This window comes from Rhamphochromis longiceps, linkage group LG15 (genome assembly GCF_057381845.1).
Source record: "Rhamphochromis longiceps isolate RC_006_pf linkage group LG15, R_longiceps_female_GT1.1, whole genome shotgun sequence".
Lineage (NCBI taxonomy): Eukaryota > Metazoa > Chordata > Actinopteri > Cichliformes > Cichlidae > Rhamphochromis > Rhamphochromis longiceps.
In genome coordinates, this window is record NC_140571.1 from 26,531,021 (window position 1) to 26,552,193 (window position 21,173).

Sequence of the window (21,173 nt, forward strand, 5' to 3'; positions counted from 1 at the left end):
CCTTGGCAAAGGATGCGCTCTGAGCGTAATCTGGAATTTAAAAACAGCTTTTCTGAGTCGACTGCTTCTACACCTGGGGCATCCAGTTATAGGAAAACAAGGAAAGAAGCTCTGCTGCGGTTGGATCGAAGTCTGAGTGTTTTATCATTGAAGTAAAAAACTTATTCTTTTGTATTCATTTTTGGAATTTCCATTGACAAAACTGCATTATTTTACAAAATGGAGCAACTTTTGCTCCACTTGAGTATTTCCATGTCAGATATTGAGCATGCTGCTATAAATCATGCTCTAAAATATTCTCAAGACTAAAAATATTTGGCTGCTCCTCTGTCATCGGGTGTCGGAGCACTTTCTCAGCTCAGCAGAGCTTTTCAGTGAAATTAGATTTTTTTTTTCCCGACTGGAGTTAAATCAGCAGCTGAAATAATTTAAAAAGTTTGTTAATGAGCTTCGGGCAGTGTTTGTTTGTTCTAAATGTGAGGCGTCTGGAGACTGTGGAGCAGCACAGAGGATGTGTTGGTGTGTGGAGAAGTTTCTTTGTGGCGCACAAAATAAAAGGAAAATCTGAAATAGGTAGGGTCCTGATCTCTTATAAATCCATTCATCATTCCTGAGTCAAATAATGCAGAAAATAAAAGACAATAAGGGAAGATGTGCGTTAGATATGCTCTATAATCTGTGTCCAACCAACTAACTAATATTAAATAAGTAAATAAATGTGACATAAAATAAACCTAAAGTACAATTAGGGCTGGGCTATATCATACCGTTCGCGGTAATACCGGTATAATGTTGGGCAACAATAAGAAAATGAAATATCGTGATAGAATATGGGTAAAACGCGCATGCTCAGTGCCTTTGTTTTCATAAGCACATGGCGGAAAAAGCATGGCGGCAACGGAGAATAAGAAGGGCAAAAGCAGATCGTTGAATGAAACGGATGAACCAGAATTGGTTTGTAAAAATGCTGCAACTTCAGTGTGGAACTGGTTTAGCTTTCGTCCGTCAGATACACAACAAAGCACTATTTTTGGTAGAGCATGCTAGCGGGCCATCGTTATTACCGTGTTTTTTGGAAAATACGGCACACTTAAAATCAATCCTTTGATTTTTCTGAAAATCGACAGTGCCCCCTTGATGGATACGAACCCGCACCGCTTGATGGATTGTCGGAGGATTATGGCTATCGTTGGCAGGAGCCTCGCGGAGTGATACGTACTGTGCTTCAACATAATATTACCGTATTGTGTGTGTATAACCTCTTTTTAAGTTTTGTGGATATTATACATGGTTATGCTGAGGATATGTCTTTTGGTTAAACTGTCAGCGAGGAATTTGCATTTGCACTGTTAAATTTTTATATAACTTTAATGCACATAAAAAACAGCTGCTGTTTAAGTGAAAATACATTGATGGTTTTCTTTTTTTGCACTAATAAAGTTGTGGAGTTGTAAAGTATTCTATCTAGTGTAATTATATTGTCAGTTATATCGTTATTGCAAATTTTCAAATGTATATCGTGATAAATATTTTTTGGTCATATCGCCCTGCTCTAAGTACAATTACAGCCATTAATATTCAATACTTTAGTATGTTTGTCTGAAAGAGGTTTCTCTTTTAAATGAGACTCAATATCATTACCTGTATAAATAAAGGTTAAATGAAAATTATGTTAAATTTAAAAAAAAAAATCACAGATCGTGAAAGTGGTTTCTTCTGGCTCAGGTTGAACCATTCACTGGAGCCATTTTTTACATTAAACATAACAATGTTATTCTTATCTTTTTTATGTCTTTATTTGCTGGGTTTATTCAGAAAAGGTCTCACTTATTGCATTTTTCGTGACCTGCTGATCAGGATTGATCCTGATTCTGGTTGTCTTTGTTTTGTTACATCAGTGTTTTTTTTCATAAAAGTTTGGTGAATTCAAGTCGTTATTGAGTTGCCATTGGTCGTGCCGCTGCTGTGTGACAAACCCTCTGTTAAAAAACAGCTTATTCCGGTCACAGGCTGATATGAGGTGCTGCACAAAGGCCCAGTATCAGATTAAGAAAGCTTATTTTGAACTGGGAAACATTGTTCTACCTTTTCCTCATGTGTCAATAGAAAAAGCTTTATTAATTTCATAAACTAACTATTTATTGTGTCTGTTGTAAAATGTGAGTGTAGAGAGATCCATGTTAAATGCATCACTAAATGATGTCCACGTTTTAGTTTATTTTACAAAGTTAGATATCATGATGAACTGTTGATGCTGGAGGTGAATCCTGCAGAAACTCTGTTTATGATTAGTTTAGAATCTTGAGAAACAGAATCAGTGTATTTACAGATTTTATGTTCTGTGTTATTAAGTTCTAAAGTTCTAAGGAAGCATCATCGTGGTGTTTTTCCAAACTCAGCTCGAGCCTGCGGAGAAGCTGATGGAGTACGTGATCGCGCTGGGTAGCAGCCGCATGTCAGCATCTTTGCTCGTTCGTCACATCCTCTCAGAGATCGGCGCCTTGGCCGATCAGCTCTGGCAAGCCTTCCAGGTAAACGCCCGCTGCCTTCCCCACACCTGCTCCTCCACCTCTTCTCCTGTGTCTTTATTTTTGGCTCAGTGACAATGCTGATCCCTTTTGTTTCTTTCGTCCTCCGCTGCCCGCTGATAAACTGCAGGTTTATTTTCCCAGTCTCTGCAGCTTTGCAGCTCTTTTTTTAAAAAACCATGTTCAGATCATAAATGTGTGACTTGTGCTCACTGTTTTTTTTGTTTTGTTTTTATTGTTCTTCCCCACAGATTCTCTCTCTCTCTCATACATCTATTTTTTATTTGACCTTTTTGCTCCTCAAAGTCGCCCTTTGTACGAGGCTTCAGGCCCAAACAGTTTGCCCTTATCGACTCATTGCCACGGTCGCGTCTGAAAGACCGTAATCAATACCGCTTCCTACAGGTTTCCTGTCCACCGTATTCAAGAGTTTCTCAGTGGGTTTCTCTGACCAGGTGAGAGCTGCGTGTGACCGGCGTTGCTTCCTGTGAAAGACAGAGGCAGGTGTCATGCCTCCGGGGTCCTGCGAAATGGAAATGTGTAAAAATCAAAATTAAAAAAAAAAGGATACAGACAATTTTCCCCCTTCACTGCTCCTGCTGAGCTTCCCTCCCACTCAGCAGGGTCGGTCACGCTCACTTGAAATTTATCCATGCTGCATTTTTTTAGAGCCAAGTTAAAGAGGACAAACAGCTGAACACACTGTTCACTGAGATATTGACAATGCAAAACAGCCTTGAGCTGCAGTGAAGCCTTTGTCTCCAGCAAACTAGCAGTAATGGGTATCTGTAAGCAAGACTCTGAAGAGGTAGTCCTTCGTAAAAGTGCGGCCCTGTTATCATCCTGTGTGCATGCACGAGGCCTGTAATTGCGAACTTGAATTAAGCAGGATGTTAAACCTGTTGCTATGACGGTGTGACATTTCCAAGCACACGGGCAGCCATCAGTGTGTCCATGGAAATGTCTCAGAGACCATCCCTCCCCACCCCACAAGCCTTTTGTTCCTCTTTTCTTTCAAGGCTAGAGAGATGGGATTGAGATTGGTATTTGCAGACGGCGGTCCCATATTTGCCTGCAGCTCTCTGTGGTTCAGCCTCTCGGGGGAAGAGCTGTGTGGCTCCCATTATGTAAAAAACTGGAGAGCAGCATTTGAAACACACAATCATGCTCTGCTTCACAGTAAATGATGATGGCTGCCTCTGTTGAACCTTCAATTCTTCAATCACAGCCTTCAGAAGAAAACTATTTCAGCCCGCAGTCCTCAATATGTTTTAAATGCCTTCTCCTAACAAAGTATGCTATTAAAAACTAGAGATGGCACGATACCACTTTTTTATGTCCGATACCGATATCATAAATTTGGATATCTGCCGATACCAATATGAATCCGATATAGTGTTTTTTAATCAACAAAACTGTTTTTTTAAATATCTTGCTGCATTTTGTATAAGTTCATACTCAAGTTTAAAACAACAACTACACTAAAGCTATTCTGTTATACCTGTATGCAAAAAAAAAAAAGTTTCATAGTTCAGCAATACTGATCAATCTAATAAACTTAAACCTACACCATCCTTGTCACGGATTGCCGGGGCAAGCCGTGTGGAATGTAGAAAAGGACCCAAAGGGCAGCAGCTCTGGAGCAGGTGAGTGTTTATTTAACAAAAGAAAATACAAACAGCAATGGCATGGGTGAAGGTGAAACAGGAAAACCTAAACTGGGTAAAACTAACAAAACAAACCAGAAACGAAGATGCAGAGGTCCGGGGAAATACATACGGAGAGACGCAGGGAGACCGAGGGGAAACAACACAGACGAACCAGCAATTACTAAGACAGAAAATACAACTTAATACACTCAGAGAACACAGGGAGATTACACACAGGTGGGAAACACAGCTGGGAGTGATTAACATAACGAGACTAGGGAGGCAAACTGAAAACACTCACATAAGACGCAGACCTTCACAATAAAACAGGAACACACGGGCAGAACAGAGTAAACACTAAACAAAGGAAGAACAGAACCAAAATCGAAGAGAAAACACAAAATGCTGGGTCAAAAGGACCCAGGATCATGACAATCCTCCCTATTCTGGTATTTTAAAGAGTACTTAGCGTAAATATTAAGCAACCTAACTAATAGGGTTCCAACTCCCAGCAACAACAAAAATAAATAAATAAAAAATAGGGAACCACCCCTCACGCTCCACCTCATGATGCTTAATCAACGTAATCAACTTTAATTTGATGCAGTGTGAAAAAAAAATGCACAGAAATCAATTATTTTTCAAGAAATATTAAATAGATTCAACATCTTTCTTCAACAAAATTGCAGACTGCACAGATGGTACCTTCCCAAAGGAAAAAGTACTATAGCTTACTAGGGTGTATATATATTAGACTTAATAGTCACTATATACAGTAATTGACTTCTATTCATTTTACATCAAATTAAAACTTTGGGTGTCAGATAATTATTTATTAAAAGCTCGACATTTTAAATGAGAATAAGAAAGAAAAGTATGTCTTTGTGCCCCCTTTTCCCTGTTCATGCCCTATCGGCCCCCCTGGCTAAACTTTGCTAGATCCGCCCCTGCACAGTTACCAGCGTCAGCTACGTAGAAAAAGATCCTCGAGTAGAAAGTAATATTAAATACATTCTAACAACAGCTGATCAAGCTTAAACGTGCTGCTGTTGTTCAGCCGCTGGTTTCCTCTTTCTGGTGCAAAGTGGGCCAAAAACAAACAAGAGAGACGGACTCGCGACAGAAAAGCCGATCAGCTGATTATTAAGCAGTTTCATGATTGAAGTAGCAGCAAGAAGAGGCAGTCGCTTGTTAAGCTTAATGCAGGAATGCTTTACAAACATTCAGAGATGGACTTACACACTTGCTTTACTTCTCTTGGGGATAACTTTGTCGGAGATGAAATGCCGGGTTGCTAGCAAAGCTCCAAATGCTATCCAGACCACCGACAGGTCCCGCATGCCACAGCCGCTCTATCACGTGATGCATACTGCTCTGACGTGCTAACGTTCTGAGGTGAGTTACGGTGTGTTGCAAGTTTTGTGAGGTGCTTTCGTGATATTTAATGGATCGGATTGCATTTTTTATTTTTCTCCGATATCCGATCCAGTAATTTAGGTCAGTATCAGACCGATACGTAATATCGGATCGGCCCATCTCTATTAAAAACACATAGAATGTATTCGTGGTTTGGGGTAGAGCTGGCTGGACTCAAATTAGAGGATGTCTTTGACTCTGTAGTAGTTTTTCTGCCCCAAAATGGACCTTCAGTGAGATTGGTCCACATGAAGAAAAGAAAGTCTGCATCACCTTGCTTACATACACCATCTGTGCATTTTCCCTTTGTTTTAATAAACAAACATTTATTTTAAGCTGTAGCAGATTAAACATTACTTCAGAATAACCAATTTTGACCAAATTCCTGGTGATTTTTCCTTCCTTGTGGTCCTACTTTTGCTTCATTGCACAAAAAGCAAATGCATACATTTGCCTAAGGAAAAAAGAAAACACTGGGCCAGTTTTTTATATCAGGAAAATGTTTTAAACCCATTATTTGCACTCTGTACAGTTTTATATACAAGGGGAAACTGCTGAGTTGTCCACTTATTTAATGTAAAACCAAATGGAAAGCCTCAGGACAAAGTGAGAAGTGCTTTATGTAAGACTGCTATGTCCAAGTAGGGGATTAGTGACTATATGAGTTCAGACTGATTTTTAGAAATTTCTGCCCTTCACCCCAAGGGTGAAGTGCACAAAAAAAAAACTCAAAGTAAAGGTAAATGACACTCATTGTCAGCATTCATGAGGAATTAACTTCACTTTTAACTTAAGTACCAAGCAAACTCCTCAACAACAGCGATTTCAGGTCTATTGGGCTGAAATGTAAGTAGAGTAAAACATAACCCCTTAAACATTTCACCAGAGACTTGCGGGATGTTAACTAGTGAAACAGAAACATCCAGTGAAAGTTCAGTGAAAACTGTACTATGTCATAGATAAGAAGATTGAAAAGCAGTCACAGGCTCTAGTCTGATTTGTGCATGTAGGTCATTCCCCAACTGTGAGGTTCTTAAAATGCTCCAGCACCTTTAGTTTCCTGAAAATACATACAGTGTATAAATAATCTGATACACAGAAGTAGAGATCTATGTAAACTTTTGTATAACAAAGCCTAAAGGTCAACGTTCTTGGGTTTGCACTGGTTTTACACTTAGCTTTGGCTTTTTGGCTTGGGTTTGGAGTAGTTTAAGATCTAGTTTTGGTTGTGGGTAAGTTTTTCTCTTCACTTTAGGCTTGGTTTTGAACTTGTGTTTAGACAAGTTTGAGACTTGGTTTTGTTCTAGAGTTTGGGCCTTTTTGTAGACAGGTTTGTTTTGGGTTTGGACTGGTTTTAGATTTATTTTGGTTTTGGGCTGGTTTAGATCTATTATGGGTTTGGATTGGTTTTAAATCTAGTTTTGAACTTAGTTTTGGGTAGTTTAGGGATTTGATTGGTTTAAGACTTGGTTTTGATCTTGGGTTTAGGCTGGTTTTAGACTTTGTTTTGGGTTTGGACTCATTTTAGATCTAGTTTGGGCTGGTTTTAGATGTAGTTTTGGGTTTGGGCTGGTTTTGATGTAGTTTTGGGTTTGAGCTGGTTTTAGATCTAGTTTTGAGTTTGGGCTGGTTTTAGATGTAGTTTTGAGTTTGGACTGGATTTAGACTTTGTTTTAGGTTTGGGCTGGTTTTAGATCTAGTTTAACAGCAAAAATTAAGAAAAATTATGGAATAGGATAAGATAAAAAGAATAACTCACTCTAAACAATAGAATACAAATCAAAATATCAAATTCAAATTTTATTTGTCACGTACACAGTCATACACAGTACGATATGTAGTGAAATGCTTGGACAACTGCTCGTGACCTAAAGAAAACAAAAAAGGAAAAGGCTATGAATAAGATAGGAAATAAATATGAAAAATTAAAAAGGGTAAATTTAACTAGGAAGGAATAAAATATAAACTAAGGTTAAAAATGAAATAACTGTACAACACAAATTAGAATGAAGGGTAAATTTAACTGGGAAAGAATAAGATAAAATATATAAATTAAAGTTGAAAATAAAATAACTGTACAACAAAATACACAATATAGAACTATATAAGAATGTATGAAGAAATATAAATAAATATATACACAATAACAGCAGCTGTACAAGTATTAACTGGAAATGAAGAATGTAGTGACCAGTGTTGTGCAATCCACATTATGTCTTGTGCAGTGCAAATATGCTTAAAGTGATTTAAGTGATGAAGTGAAAACAATGTCCAGAATGTCCAGTGTGTGTGTAAGAACTATATGTGTGGGTCAGTACTGTGTGGTGGTGTGATTGAGAAACCGTATCGCCTGCGGGAAGAAGCTCCTCCTCAGTCTCTCTGTGTTGGTCTTCAGGGAGCAGAATCGCTTTCCTGACCTCAACAGAGAGAACAGTCCGTTGCTGGGATGGCTGAGGTCCTTCACGATCTTCCTGGCCTTGGTCCAGCACCGCCTGCTGTAGATTGAGTGCAGGTCAGGGAGCTCGGAGCGGATGGTGCGCTCAGCTGATCGCACAACCCTCTGTAGAGCTCGTCTGTCCTGCATGGTGCTGTTCCCGAACCAGGTTAAGATGTTTCCCGTCAGGATGCTCTCTATGGTGCACGAGTAAAAGTTCCCGAGCACCTTGGAGGGCAGTTGGAAGTCTCTCAAGCGTCTGAGGTGGTAGAGACGCTGACGGGCCTTTTTCACCACGGTGTTGATGTGACAGGACCATGACAGGTCCTGCGTGATGTGAACTCCGAGGTATTTGAAGCTGTCCACTCTCTCCACTGGGCACTCGTTGATGACGGGGGTCTGGTAGTTCCTCTCCTGCTTAGTGCTGAAGTCCACTATCAGCTCCTTTGTCTTACTGACGTTTAGAAGGAGGTTGTTCCTCTGGCACCAGTTCTCCAGATTCCTAATCTCCTTCAGGTAGGCCGTCTCGTTGTTATCAGAGATCAGGCCCACCACGACGGTGTCGTCAGCAAACTTGATGATGGTGGTGGAGCTGGTAGTGGCCACACAGTCATATGTGTACAAAGAGTACAGCAGGGGGCTCAGAACACACCCCTGGGGGGCTCCAGTGCTGAGAGTGGTGGAGGCTGAGACATGTCCGCCCATCCTTACTGCCTGTGGTCTGCCAGTTAGGAAGTTGAAGATCCACTGACACATAGATGAGCTGAGTCCCAGATGCTCCAGCTTGGTGGTGAGTGTGGAGGGAATTATGGTGTTAAATGCAGAGCTGTAGTCTATGAAGAGCATTTTAACATAATTCCCCCTTCTAGTGTCCAAGTGAGTGAGTGATGTGTGGAGGAGATGAGAGATGGCATCGTCTGTGGAACGATTTGGACGGTAAGCGAACTGTAGTAGGTCCAGTGTGTCTGGTAGTGAAGAAATGATGAAGTCTCTGACCAGGCGTTCAAAGCACTTCATCACTACTGAGGTGAGGGCTACAGGGCGGTAGTCATTGAGAGAAGCAGGGTGGGGTTTCTTCGGGACAGGAACAATGATGGACTCTTTGAAGCATGTGGGGATCACCGACTGAGATAAAGAGATGTTGAATATCTCAGTGAACACAGGAGCTAGCTGGTATGCGCAGTCTCTGAGGATACGACCTGGGATGCCGTCTGGTCCTGCTGCTTTCCTGGTGTTCACTCTCATAAAGGCTCTCCTTACTTCATGCTCGGAGATGACGAGCACGTTTCCGGTGCTGGCAGTATCTTCCTGTCTGCAGCCGTTAGCGCCGCTAGCACTAGCATTGTTGGAGTCCTTAGCTGCAGCCTCGAAGCGAGCATAGATGAAGATGAAGATGGCGCCGGTGAGGTCGGCTGCCGTCACGACTGCTCCGACCACTTTTTCTTTGTCTTTGTTTTTTAAGTTAGTTTTCAGCGTTTCTAAATCGGCAAAATCATCACCATTGGGTACATTAGGTATGACAGTGACACTATTGTCTCTATTGGTATACAATTTACTCACAATTCGAAGTTTTTAACTCCGGATCCGAGCTGGCCGAGTGAGATCTTGAGGGAGAACAAAGGGAAGCGGTGGCAGCCTAGAGGGAAGCGAGCCGGCGTCAGGAACAGGCTGAGAGCTCGTGCACACCGCACACCTCTGCCTAGCATCCTGCTCGCCAACGTCCAGTCACTGGAGAACAAGCTTGACGACCTCAGGGCCAGGGTAAATACAAAACTATATGCAATAGAATAAAATACTGTGTCAGAAAAAATCTAACATTTTAGATTTTGGGTCTAGAATGAATGCTTTAACATTTACTTAATTTCTATTGCAGTTTTTAGGTAAAAATAGTTTGACTACATTTTAAAGTGATATAATAGGCTTCTAAAGCCCAAAGAAAAAGTCCAAAGTGCTTCAAATCCTCTTTTAATGACTAACTTTAGTCTTTCAACTAATGAACCAATTCAACACTATACACAGCATTAAAATCACTAAAACTTTCTGGCACATTCCTTAACGGCACCACACATAGCAGCTAATTTCAGCCTGAATGTTTATGTCACTAATACTGACTGCGTGATTTGGAGTGACATTAAACTACATATTACTTTGCCGGCGACCCGCTGGGACGCTACAAAGACCCTCTAAGAGCTTCTTGTTCGTCATTCGAAAACCACTGAGCTCTGCAGTTACAAGCTCGCCCCATACAGAACTGAGATCTTTCACACTCTCGGCAGGCTGAGTCAACGCCATGAACAGACCCCTGCCTCAGCTCTTTGTCAGTAGCAGCAGACCCCATGAGCAGTGTTGAGTGAAAAGTAGTTCTCAGCATGGAGGATTTCTTTTGACAGGAGAACCATCATGACAGTGGCAGAAGTGAGTGGGTGGATTTTATTTGTCTCCTTTCATTTTCAAATGTTTTGATTTTTCTTGCCAACATTAACAGGACCATCAGAGAAAGTGAACACTCCTTCATAATAGCATATCACTGGGTGACAGAAATTTATCACCAACACATTCATTTCAAAACAAAATACCCAGTGGTGTGTCTTTATTTCACCTCACGGTGCCTTTAAACCTTTAGCTTAGGTTAATTAATAATCTAATTCTAAACATACTCTGCCACAGAAATATTACTACTAGTTTCACTACTTACCTGTAGCAGTCACATGATCCGATCATCTCGGTAAATTAACCTGTAACGATAGGCCAGCATTTACTGTGTTGCGCCAGAAGCTCGGGAGGAATGAACCAACAAAAAAAACGGCTTCCCTTCATACAGACAGACACCACCCTGTAATCAATATGCAGGTAGGTTCCTAATTAGCCCAATCACATGATACAAGGAGCGAATGCAGCGGAAAGAGAGAAAAGGTGAAGCAAGCAAGCAAACAACCAAGAGAGAGAGACACGCGCAACCAGCATCTGCACTTCCGGTTGAGTGAACGCTGGCGCGACTGGCTGCCGCTACTCACCGGCCGCCGCTCACCACTATCGCTAACGCTACTGAACTCTGGACTTCTGGACTTTTGTCCTACTCCTGTTTCTAAGGCCCACCGGTGTCCCTACCCGGCTGTTCCTGTCCATGATGTGGCCTTTCAGGATCTATGTACTCTCAGTGTGGGTCTGGATCCTTATGTCATCGATCTACCGACTCGGCACTGGACTTCATCAATATACAGCTGATGAGCTCCTCCGGCTCCGCTTCTCTTTAGCTGCTCCGCCGTTGGCTGCTCTTCATTTCCACACGGACATTGCCTTCCTCCCTCGTCGAAAGTACGTACATCGAGGCTCCCGTCGGTATTTCCATCAGGATAATTCCAAACCAATTCAGTCCTTCTGGTCCACCTCTGGTCGCTCTCAACGGAACCCCTGCAGGTCTATTGACCACAATGTTCTGACTAGTCTGCCTAGGTCGGCTAACACTCTCATCCAGTCCGACAGTATTTCTGTCAATTTTGGCCTGCTTAATATCCGTTCGCTTACGAACAAAGGACATCTCATCCAGGATCTCCTAACAGACCGTAAGTTTGACTTTTTCTGCTTGACTGAGACATGGCAACAGCCCAATGACTTTTCGCAACTCAACGACTCCACCCCCCCGGGGTTTGTTTACACCTGCCAACCTCGCGAGTCCGGCCATGGTGGTGGCCTCGCGATAATCTATCGCGAGAACTGGAAAGTCTCGCCGCTGTCCGCCCCTACGTACAGCTCCTTTGAATCTGTTGTCTGTCAACTTTCAGGACCTACCCCAACTGTAATAGCTGTCATCTACTGCCCCCCAAAATTTAATTCTGTTTTTATCAGTGACTTTGCCGATCTGCTGACCAATCTAGCTACTGTCTCCCCTAATATAATATTGCTGGGTGACTTTAACGTTCACGTGGATAACTGCGACCATCCCCTTACCAAGGACCTTCTATCCTGCCTTGATAGCTTCAGCCTTAAACAATACATAAACTTCCCTACCCACATTAAGGGCCACACTTTGGACCTAGTCTGCTGTTCTGGACTTACCCCCTCCATCTGTAGAGCTGACGAACTGCTAATTTCGGACCATCTACTTCTCTCCTTTAATGTTCACATGACCCTCTCTGTAATTAACAATCCCCATATTATCTCTTTCCGGAATATCAAGAATATAAATCTTGATATCCTTTCCTCTGCTTTTTCTAGCTGCTTGTCTTCTAACAACTTAGCTATTCAAGAGGACCTGGTACTTTTTTATAATCATAGCCTTAGTAGTATTTTAAATTCCCTGGCTCCACAAAAAACCAGAACTGTACTTTTTTCTCGCTCTGCACCCTGGTACACCCCTGAACTCCGGCTACTGAAAGCTAAAGGCCGACAGCTTGAACGTCTCTATAAGAAAACTGGCCTTACTATTCATAAGGATATGTTTAATAACCACGTTCTGTTTTACCAGGAATGTATTAGTCAAACCAAATCTGCTTATTACTCTGCTATTGTCTGCTCAAGTGAGAACTCTACCAAGACCCTTTTCTCACTATTCAACTCTTTTAACAGGCCACCTGATTCTCTCCCTGCTCATCTCTATTCATCTAACTTCTGTGATGCTCTAATGCTATTCTTTATTGATAAAATTCATAAAATACACTTAGACCTGGACCCTAATGCTCAATGTAGCTTCTCTGTCCTAACTTCTCCCCCTTCTCACTTCCTCTCTTTTTTTCAACTTCCATCCTTAGCTGATATTGCTGATCTCATCCATAAATCAAAGCCTTCTACCTGCCAGCTCGATCCTATCCCCACTGTCCTCGTCAAAGCCTGCTTACTCCCTCTCCTTCCCCTCATATCTGCTATTATTCACTCTTCACTCACCACTGGAACTGTTCCTGCTTCCTTCAAAGTTGCTGCTATTACCCCAATTCTGAAAAAAACTGGTCTAGATCCCAACAACTTTAATAATTTTCATCCTATCTCCAATCTACCATTTCTCTCAAAAATCCTTGAAAGAATAGTTGCTTCACAAGTCCATCTTCACCTAACTGATAATAACCTTTACGAACAGTTCCAGTCTGGCTTTCGTCCTCTACATAGCACTGAAACTGCTCTTATAAAAATAACAAACGACCTTCTTATAGCAGCTGATTCTGGTCTCCTCTCCATCCTTATCCTTCTTGATCTGAGTGCAGCTTTTGACACCATCTCTCATCCCATTCTCCTTAGCAGATTAGCTTCTATTGGTCTCTCTCACACTCCACTAGCCTGGTTTAAATCATACCTATCTGACCGCACTCAGTTCATTCAATTAAAATCCTTCACTTCTCAGCTTTCTCCTTTATCCACTGGGGTGCCCCAGGGATCTGTCCTCGGGCCCCTTCTTTTCATCATCTACCTTCTTCCACTCGGACATATTTTTCGTAAATATAATATTCAGTTCCACTGCTACGCCGATGACACCCAGCTCTATCTCTCTACCAAACCTGACTCTACTCTTCCTCCACCCTCCCTCATCCTCTGTCTAGCTGAACTTAATTCTTGGTTCTCCTCCAACTTTCTTAAACTCAACAGCAATAAATCGGAACTTCTTCTGGTTGGCACTAAACGACTGCTATCCAGAATTAACAATTTCTCTCTCACCATCAATAACTCGCTGGTCCCTATCTCTCCCTCTGTGAAAAGCTTGGGTGTCATTCTCGATAGCACATTATCCTTTAACTCACATATCAATAATATTACACGTGCAGCATATTTCCAACTCCGTAACATTAATCGCCTCCGCCCCTTCCTCACACCTCACGCCACTGCCATTCTCATCCATAATCTTGTTATCTCTAGAATTGACTACTGCAACTCATTATTATTTGGCCTTACACAAAAATCTATCAACAAGCTCCAACGTGTCCAGAACTCTGCTGCCCGTATTATTACTAGGACTTCTTCTACCCACCACATCTCCCCAATCCTGAAGCAACTTCACTGGCTCCCGGTCAAATTTCGCATCCATTTTAAAATAATTCTGTATACATTCAAGGCTATTCATTCTCTCTCTCCACCGTACCTCTCTGACTTATTACAGATGAAGCTCCCATCCCGCTGCCTCAGATCTTCATCTTCTCTTTCTCTCTCTGTTCCCTCTGCTCGTCTGATCACAATGGGAGGGAGGGCCTCTAGCTGCTCTGCCCCTCGACTTTGGAATTCCCTACCCCCGGACCTCAGAAATATTAGTTCATTCTCTCTTTTTAAGTCCACCCTCAAAACTCATCTGTTTAAAATTGCCTATTCTTAAATTTCTGTATGTTTTAACTTTTATCTTCTATTTTTTATCATTGTGTATATTTCCAGTTTTTATCTGTTGTACAGTGTCCTTGGGTGCTTTGAAAGGCGCTATTTAAATAAAATGTATTATTATTATTATTATTATTATTATTAACCCATCCGGCCACATAAGTATAAAAGTACATCCAGTTCTCAGTAGGGCTGCCACGATTAATCGGCTTGGCTGAGATTAAAGTTATAGTTTTTACACAGCTGAATAAACATCAAGCAGACAACTGATTATCAGAAGTGTGAGATGCTGGAGAATATACTCCGGTGTCCTGTTATATTTTAAATAGCAAGGAGTTTATTAAACTTCAAATCTGCAAATTTCATTAAAATTTAATAAACCATCATCTTGTCTTTATTGTTAGTTAGCACATACCTGAAACACTTAAGGCTATAAGCTAATGATAGTTATATAAGAGCAGATGCTGCTGGTGCAATAAGCTGTACGTCCAATGGGTGATGATCTGATTAGTCGACTAATCGCAAAAATAATCGGTGACTAGTCAACTATCAAAATAATCGTTTGTGGCAGCAAAGTAATATGTAGTTTAATGTCACTCCAAATCACGCAGTCAGTATTAGTGACATAAACATTCAGGCTGAAATTAGCTGCTATGTGTGGTGCCGTTAAGGAATGTGCCAGAAAGTTTTAGTCATTTTAATGCTGTATAGCAGCCCTAGTTCTCAGCTGGAGATACTACAGTTTTTTGGCTAACCTTCATCTTTAAACTAATGATTCAGATCAGATTCAGTCCCACGCGGGCTTAAAGTGACTAAAACTTTGCAACACATTCTCACTCCCAAAGTGTAATATTTTATGCTAGGTGACAAATCGTCAACATCTTACACTTCTGGGCACCCAACACGTCCCTTAATTATGAAATCGGAAAAATTAGGAAACATGAGAACCGTTTGGAATCAATCTACACATGTTTGTTCATTTTACTTAAATCGCTTTGGAAAACACTATTTAGGCTACGTCCACATGTACACGGGTATTTTTGAAAACGGAGATTTTCCGTTTTCGTTTTAAAAAATAATCCCGTCCACACGTAAAGGCAGAAATGAAGGAAAACGCTGCTAGGAACATGCCAAAGCAGCAGGTGGCGATATATTCCTAACCGTGCAGAAATGTTGGCCAATCAGAAGTCTAGAAGCCTCGGTGGGAAAAAGTAAACAAAGCTGGGGCATAGAAGCAGAACCGAGTCGTATGTGTGGAGGGACAGTAACTGTATGTGTATATGTAAGCATTTAAACACTGCAGAGAGTACAATTAACAGTAACAGTATTGTAGAAATTCATTTCACCGAAACAATAACGTGGCGCACAGTGTGACATCAAAAAATGCGCACACATTTGACGCTGCATTTTCTCCGTTTTTTTTTCGTCCGCGCGTAAATGCAAAAACAGAGTTTTCAAAAATATCCACCCTGGCCGGAGTTTTTAAAAATCTTCGTTTTCAGTGACCAAAAACGCCGTTTACGTGTGGACGAAAGGTGCAAACGCATAGAAAAATCTGCGTTTTCAAAAATACCCAGGTACGTGTGGACATAGCCTTAATGTCATTATAGTGCTGGATAAGGTTAGGGATCAGGTTAGGGTTAGGGCTGGAATACATGGCTGGAATGTGTATTACCGCGGGACCGTAATTCTATTGGATTTAACCCATAACCTGGCGCATAGCATAAGAACGCTGAAGGTCACCTTTCGCGTTCCTCAGGAACGCCTTGGGAATAAGAACGGGCTGAACTTTATGGCAGATGAGTTTGGAGTACATTTAGTTTTTGACTGGCTTTAAACGTGGTTTGGTGGTTTGGACATATTTTGGTGTATGTTTTAGTCTCTGTTTTGCAATTGCATGAAGATTTATTGTCTTCATGTAATACCTGAACGATGTAAATAACTCGCAAAAATAACATGTTTTTCATGCGATCAGCAGGTCAGTTTATTTATTGTGTCTGTGATTTGTCATGTCATTCAGTTGATTTTCTGTCTAACAGCATCTAATAATGTTCGTAATCATTTATTCCTGTGGGAGATCTGTGACACCGGACAATCTAAATATGCATATAAACAACGTTAAACTCTGGATTGCATTGACAAACACGCTGCTGCCCTGTAGCACACGATCATAGAGCTGTGTGCGTCATGAGTTATCCATCAAATAGTGAGTTGCTATGCATTTCTGTCTACTCTTGATAAAAAACACTGATTACATTAATCAGAGCTGAGCATTAGTCATACGAGCAGCACATTGAAATTTACAGGAAACCTTTGGGAGCTGGAGTGATGAGAAACCTTGGTTTGAAACCTTGTTTGGTTTGAGCGTGCCTCTCTCTGGGTTTGTGATTTTGCCTTGAAAAATGAAGAAAATAAATGCAGCTTTCTGTTGGCATTCATTCTGCTGTATTTCCCTAGAAATGAAATACATCATTGAGGGCTAAACTGAGGTTCTCAGGCGGTGAGTAAGAGGATGTTGGATTTCTGCAGACCTACCAGATCGTTTTAGAACGACGCTGATAGGCTGGTTAATTGAACAGTTGATTGTTTAATTAGTAATTTCTTTCCATTGAAGGGACAAACTTAATGTTATGAATGCCTCTCTCCTTGGCTTCAGTAAACTGAAACTTTTTAGATTATTTCAAAACCTTTCACATTGTGTTTTGATGATTTTCTTTTCCCCTTTGGTTGTTTCTTTAAGTTTAACAAATCATTTGTCGCAGTTTTCTTTCTCTTTAATAATGGTGGCTTTATTGTTGGCCTTTTTCTGCAGTGCTTCACTCACGTCCAGAACATTTATTGCAAAGGTTTGCTGATTGATTTTTGTGTAATAGACCAGTGTACCGCCTTCAGCTAAAAGCAAGGATGTAAATGTTGCTGTCGAAGACGTAAGCCATGATAAACAAGTCAAACTATAAACTCCCACATGCTGACTTTTGTTGGTGGCTATTGAAGAAAGGCTTGAACTGGGCGCTCAGGTGGTGCATTAAGAACGTTTCCCCTGGGAGACGAGAGCTGAAACTTTGTAACTTTAACAGAAAAAGACTTAAAGGCAGAATTTGAGTCCCATGCTGTGTTCCCACAGGTTACTCAGACATCCAGGTACTGTGCACTCTATTTTTAGTGTCTGTCAGTGAGTGATTTATGTGGGCATTGAGATTCAGTTAACCCTTCACTCCTGCTGATAACAGAAGCAGATGGCTTTCCAGTCCTCTCTGTAGGACCCTCCCCCCGGACAGGAAGCAGTTCATCTACCCGAACAAAAACTTGACTTTAAGCATTTCTTTTGCAAACCTCAACACAGATTCCCGACATTTAGCTTTACTGAGGAAACATCGAGATTTTTTTAAATCTCACTATAAAGTCATTAGATTTTTATTGTTACTTTTGAAGAGGCAGGTTTTCCCTTTTCGAAGTTCAGACCCCACTTTTGTCATTAAGTAGATTTTAAAACAGTATCTTTATTCTTGTTTTCATAAATATTAATAGAAATGAGCAAAACTGGACAAAACCCAGAAACTAACACTATTTACTATTTACCCAACTAACTAACTTTAATCATAATTTTGTCCTTCTGGAAAGAAACCAGAGAGCACTGACATTCAGGTTTACGAACGCGTAACAAGTGTTCAGAATAACATGTTGGTTCCATATCTTAAATTTTATGCTCAGTTTCCATTTAAAGTGCGCTGTACCAGTAACTGTTGATACATGGAAACATTTTTTAAATAATAAATGAAGAGGAAGCTCCATTTGGTTGGCTGTGTGTACGGATACTGTTAAAGCAGTAATTAATTGAAGTGGTCAGGTCATCGGCACACTGCCGGCCCTCTTTTTCTCCAGCTGGTGGTTCAGAGAGCAGATTGTTCCCATCTGTCCGGGGACTCTCCGCTGACTCAGGCCTTCTTTTTCCAGTGGTGGAAAGGACAGGCGATGATGGCTGAAGGGCGTGGTGTCAGGTTCACACATCATCAACCTTATTTCCTTGTTGTCAATCGTGCTGTCTAGTCAGAGACCTGAACATTGTGCTATGAGCCAGTCTGGAAGCACATTCAAGCGAGAATTAAAATGGATACCAGCACAGGGATGTTATTTGTTGGTTTTTCAGTGGCTGCAAGTGCTGATGACACTATTGTGAACTGTATTATTACAGTTTATATGTCAGTATGTCAGCAGTTAAACTGGTTTTAACAAGTCAGCATTCAATACTGGGTGCAAAAACACATACAAAATTATAATTTAATATATATGTATTATTTGTGATATATTAATTCAAAAATGTTCTTTAAAAACATTCTGAAAGGTAGAAATGTCTTCCACACTATGAATGCCTGGATCCAGATTAGTTTGAGATATTTTCCTATTATAAATATATAAACTGAACGAGCAGCCTAACTGACAGACCCAACAAACTATTTAGTCCCACAGTTTGATTAGATTAATCATAATGAACAGATTTGTCTTCTTCAGGCCGAAGCTTGTAATAATGTTTTTGTTGGAAAATGGAGCACCAAAACATGCAGTTCCACAAATGTCCACTAGGGTTTCCAACAGAGAGTCGGTTCTCATTGCGTGCATTACTAAAATGTCCAGCAATAAACTGTTTTGCTGTCTGTTAGGAATAGTTTCCGTATTCCTAACAGCAGTCCAGGCAGCTGGTGAGCATTAAACTCTATTAAGGCTTTAAAGTTTGAATCCTTAGGGGTGTGGTCTCTTGGACTGACAGGTGTATGGTGAGAGAGGTATTTGTGTGCTAGGCTTATCTGCCATCGTCTGCTGTGCAGCTAATCGTCACGCTGTCCATGACACCTGAGTTCCAGTTTTAGTGAGTAATATTCTAGGATTTAAAATTGGACGTTACTCAGAAATGATTAATTGGGATCTGTATTGCTGCCTTGCAGCTTACTCACTAACCTGGCCAGAGTTAGCTCTGATAACTTAGCTGATAACTTAGCAGTCCTCCCTCTTGTTCAAAGATTGTATTTAAAAAACCAACATGGCTGTGGCAGAAGTGCTAACACGGTAGAGTCCTAACCCCACTGACTTAACTAAAGATGGGTAGCTGTGGTTGTCTTTGGATTTTCATATATGTCGCTTTTACCCTTCTGATCCTAGTTGAAGGAGAGATCCTAATCTTCAAACGCCTGTTTGAAGACTGTTGGCAGTGTCATGCTTTTTTTCTTCTGCTTTTGTTTAGTGGAGGTTTGCAACCTGCTTATAGCTGCATTAGCACCACCCTCTGATGGTTGTAGCACATTACGTCCTACCAGGAGCTTTAAAATGCACACTGACCCGCTGGAGGTCAAGAATTCATCATAAACCTGAATTACAATGTTGATAATCAGATAATGTGAGTCTGTGATGAGGCTCTGTGTTAATGTGTAGGTAGACTTGATGATTGTACTAAAGCAAAGCAGACACTAGCATGTAAACTTCCATATGATGACACTGAGGTGCAAGATGATAAACTGCGCATCACTGAAATTCAGAGCTGTCACGACTAAGGAATTTTTTTTATTTTTTCACATGCACGGCTTCAAGGACACGAGTTCTCAGTGAGTAGTGAGGAGGGCGAGAGGATGAGGGGCTGCGGCACTGTGTAGGCGGGCGTTCCTGTCTGACATATGCCCTCAGAGATGCTCCAGCCCAGTGCCGCTGTCCTTGGAGCGACGCAGCATACAGATAAGCCTCACCATCTGGACGTTTCGCTGTTCTGTCAGAAGTCCGTGACACTCGGTGGCAGCCCCTTAGGACAAAGCACGCAGAGATCCGCCAAACCTCTGGGCAGTGTAAATGCCACTCTGACGCCATTACTATGCACCCTCAGTGGTTGCTGTCCCGGCGTCTGCCTTTTATGCAAAGTGTCGGTGGATACTTCATCCTTTTCGTTTTCTTTTTTTTAAACTGATAGTGCAGAAGATTTTTAGGAGGGTGAAAACAGACAAAAGCACCAAATCTCAGCTGCTGAACAAGCTGAAAACCAGACGACAAATAAATGTCTTTACGGTGGAAATGGGCCCAAATCATGCAAAACTCTATAAACTAGCACTGAAACTGCACGCACGACACAAGAAGATGTAAAACTCGGTCAACAGACCGACGTGAGCAAGTTAATTAATAAGATAAAAATGAGAAACAACAGAAAAAAAGAAACAACAGTCACCGGCAAACACAAACAGAAAGGCAACAAGAGGATGCTAAAAACTTATTAAAACTACAGAAGACACAGAAAATGATTACAATCAAGAGTAGAATTTTAAAAATGTAAGAATCAAAAGTTAAAACCAGTGAACAATCAACATTAATCCAGTAAAAATTATTACAGGGTAAAAACAGACCATAAAAATGGCCTCCCTTTGTTTGAAGGTACTTAATATTCCTTCAGGTCAATTTTAATCTCTAGGATGTGGAGGAAATGGCAGGAAATAAATCTTTGGTGTGGTAAAAGCGTTTTCAGCGTGATGTGACGTCACCGCTGCAGTTCTGTTGGTGCCTCTGAATCTTCTCCCTCAAGCCTCAGGACATCATGGTAGGTCTCACGTTCTCAGTCTCACCCTGGGGACAAATTCACGGTGCATGATCCGGTGAATCCTCCCAGTTACCTGAGGCGCTGTCTCCGGGCTTGGAACGTGCGGACTCTTCAGCTGCAGTGCCAGCTCTTAAAGGACGATCCTTAAATATAAATTCAGGTCAGTTTGAAACAATTTTGGGGTCTGCAGTGAAGTCAGAAATAAAAAAAAAAGCTGTGGACATACCTGAGAAGATGGTTGTTTGGACTCAGTAAATGGTGGAAAATAAAGAGCATGACAGTTTGCC

At 41.2% G+C, this 21,173-nt stretch overlaps 1 protein-coding gene across 2 annotated transcripts in view; it reads left to right on the forward strand.

The window, feature by feature from the left end:
* mei4 (meiosis-specific, MEI4 homolog (S. cerevisiae)) overlaps positions 1-21,173 on the forward strand; it is a 76,694-nt gene that overhangs the window by 23,741 nt on the left and 31,780 nt on the right. Inside the window, exon 4 of one of the 2 annotated variants that reach the window (XM_085382318.1) lies at positions 2,400-2,531. The exons of the other annotated variant lie outside the window; for it this stretch is intronic. Within the exon in view, the coding sequence (XP_085238444.1) occupies positions 2,400-2,531 (132 nt within the window). The remainder of the gene's footprint in view (positions 1-2,399; positions 2,532-21,173) is intronic. 2 annotated transcript variants of the gene reach the window in all.